The 1,950-nt window shown below is 45.4% G+C and overlaps 1 protein-coding gene across 1 annotated transcript in view; it reads left to right on the plus strand.

Moving 5' to 3' along the window:
- Window positions 1-1,950, plus strand: part of MDGA2 (MAM domain containing glycosylphosphatidylinositol anchor 2) — a 148,671-nt gene that overhangs the window by 49,548 nt on the left and 97,173 nt on the right. Inside the window, exon 6 of the mRNA XM_033515236.1 lies at window positions 1,324-1,593. Coding sequence (XP_033371127.1) covers window positions 1,324-1,593 — 270 coding nt within the window. The remainder of the gene's footprint in view (window positions 1-1,323; window positions 1,594-1,950) is intronic.

Below are 1,950 nucleotides of genomic sequence, written 5' to 3' on the forward strand. Positions count from 1 at the left end.
TATATCTATATCTATATCTATATCTATATCTATATCTATATCTATTTATTACTATTTTTATATATATTTATATTTTAGTATTTTTAGTATTTTTAGTAATTTTATTTATATATTAATATTATTTACCTTTCTATTGTTAATATTACTGAATATTGTTAATATTGTTTATATTCTTTATAATTTAGTTATATCCATGTTCTCCAATTAATTGCTGCCTTGTCCCTTATTATTGATCATTTGCTCCTCTTTTATCACATGGAAATATTTCATGGAAAAGGAGAGTCAAGGAAAGAGAATTAAATTTAATCACTTCTTTCCAAGATCAGCATCTCCCCATCAACCTGTGCTGACTGCTCCCACTACACCTGGGCGTAGGATTTTATGGGAATTTTATGAGAATTGTGGGAATTAGGCGTGAACTGCAGGTTGTACATCCCAGAGAGGGAAAAACGCCTCTCTCTGGGATTGTTCAGTCTCTCCATGTGCAAAGGGATGATGTCCCAAGGGAGATGCCTCACTGGATTCAAACTCCAGGGATCCATCCTCGTTGGCAGCCCAATTCCCAGGGGTTCCTTGGGGAGAAGGTGGATGAGTGGCAGGATCTGACTTGAGGAGAACAGGCTTCCCATGCCAAAGAAGTTCTTTACTAATTCCTTTTTCCAAGGTTTCCAATCCATTGTGCTGGCACCTGTCCCACACATGACACGTTCGGTCCCAAACGTGGCTTTGGGGCTGTCCATCCATGCATCCCTGCTCCCATCAATCCATCAATCCCTACCTCCTCTGCATGCCCAGGGAATGTGGCTGCCTCTGGATCCCTGGCAGTGTCCAAGGCCAGATTGGACAGGGCGTGGAGCAACCTGGGACAGTGGAAGGTGTCCCTGCCCATGCCAAGGGGTGGCACTGGAGGGGATTTAAGGTCCCTCCCAACCCAAACCATTCCAGGATTTTGTGATTCCATGGCTGTAACTCTCCCTGCTTTTATCTCCTTCTCCTTTCCTGAAACAACCAGTCAGGGCTGGAACAAGAAACCAGGGAGTGCCAGGACACAGGGAATGGATTCCCACTGCCCCAGGGCGGGGATGGATGGGATACAGGGTAGAAATTCCTGTCTGGGAGGGTGTGAAGGCCTTGGTACAGGTGCCCAGACTAGCTGGGGCTGCCCCTGGATCCCTGGAAGTGTCCAAGGCCAGGCTGGATGGGGCTTGGAGCAACCTGGGACAGTGGAACATGGAACCCCATGGCGGGGGTGGAATGGGATGATCTTTAAGATCCCTTCCATCCCAACGATTCCCTGATTCTGTGATTCCTGTTGTTTTGCAGCATCCCCTTCCATCAAGCTCCTCGTGGATGACCCCATCGTGGTGAACCCTGGCGAAGCCATCACCTTGGTGTGCGTGACCACCGGGGGGGAGCCGGCACCCAGCCTGACGTGGGTGAGGTCTGCGGGGGTCCTGCCCGACAAGACCGTCCTGAATGGGGGCACTCTGACCATTCCCGCCATCACCTCCGAGGATTCCGGCACCTACAGTTGCATCGCCAACAACAACGTCGGCAATCCCGCGAAAAAGTCCACCAACATCATTGTAAGAGGTGAGTTCATTTGGAAAACCATGAACTTTTCTCCTGGAAGGTTATTCCTGGCCTAATCTAGTGAGACAGCATTCAATGTTCAACGTTCAATGTTCAACGTTCAACAATTCAGCATTCAATGTTCAACATTCAATGTTCAACATTTAACAGTTGATTTTCAATGTTCAACATTCAACATTTAACATTCAATATTCAATGTTCAACATTCAACATTTAACAGTTGACTTTCAATGTTCAACATTCAGCATTCAATGTTCAGCGTTCAACATTCAATGTTCAACATTTAACAGTTGACTTTCAATGTTCAGCATTCAATGTTCAACATTCAACATTTAATATTCAATGTTCAATGTTCAA

This window comes from Parus major, chromosome 5, assembly GCF_001522545.3.
Source record: "Parus major isolate Abel chromosome 5, Parus_major1.1, whole genome shotgun sequence".
NCBI classification, from domain to species: Eukaryota; Metazoa; Chordata; class Aves; order Passeriformes; family Paridae; genus Parus; species Parus major.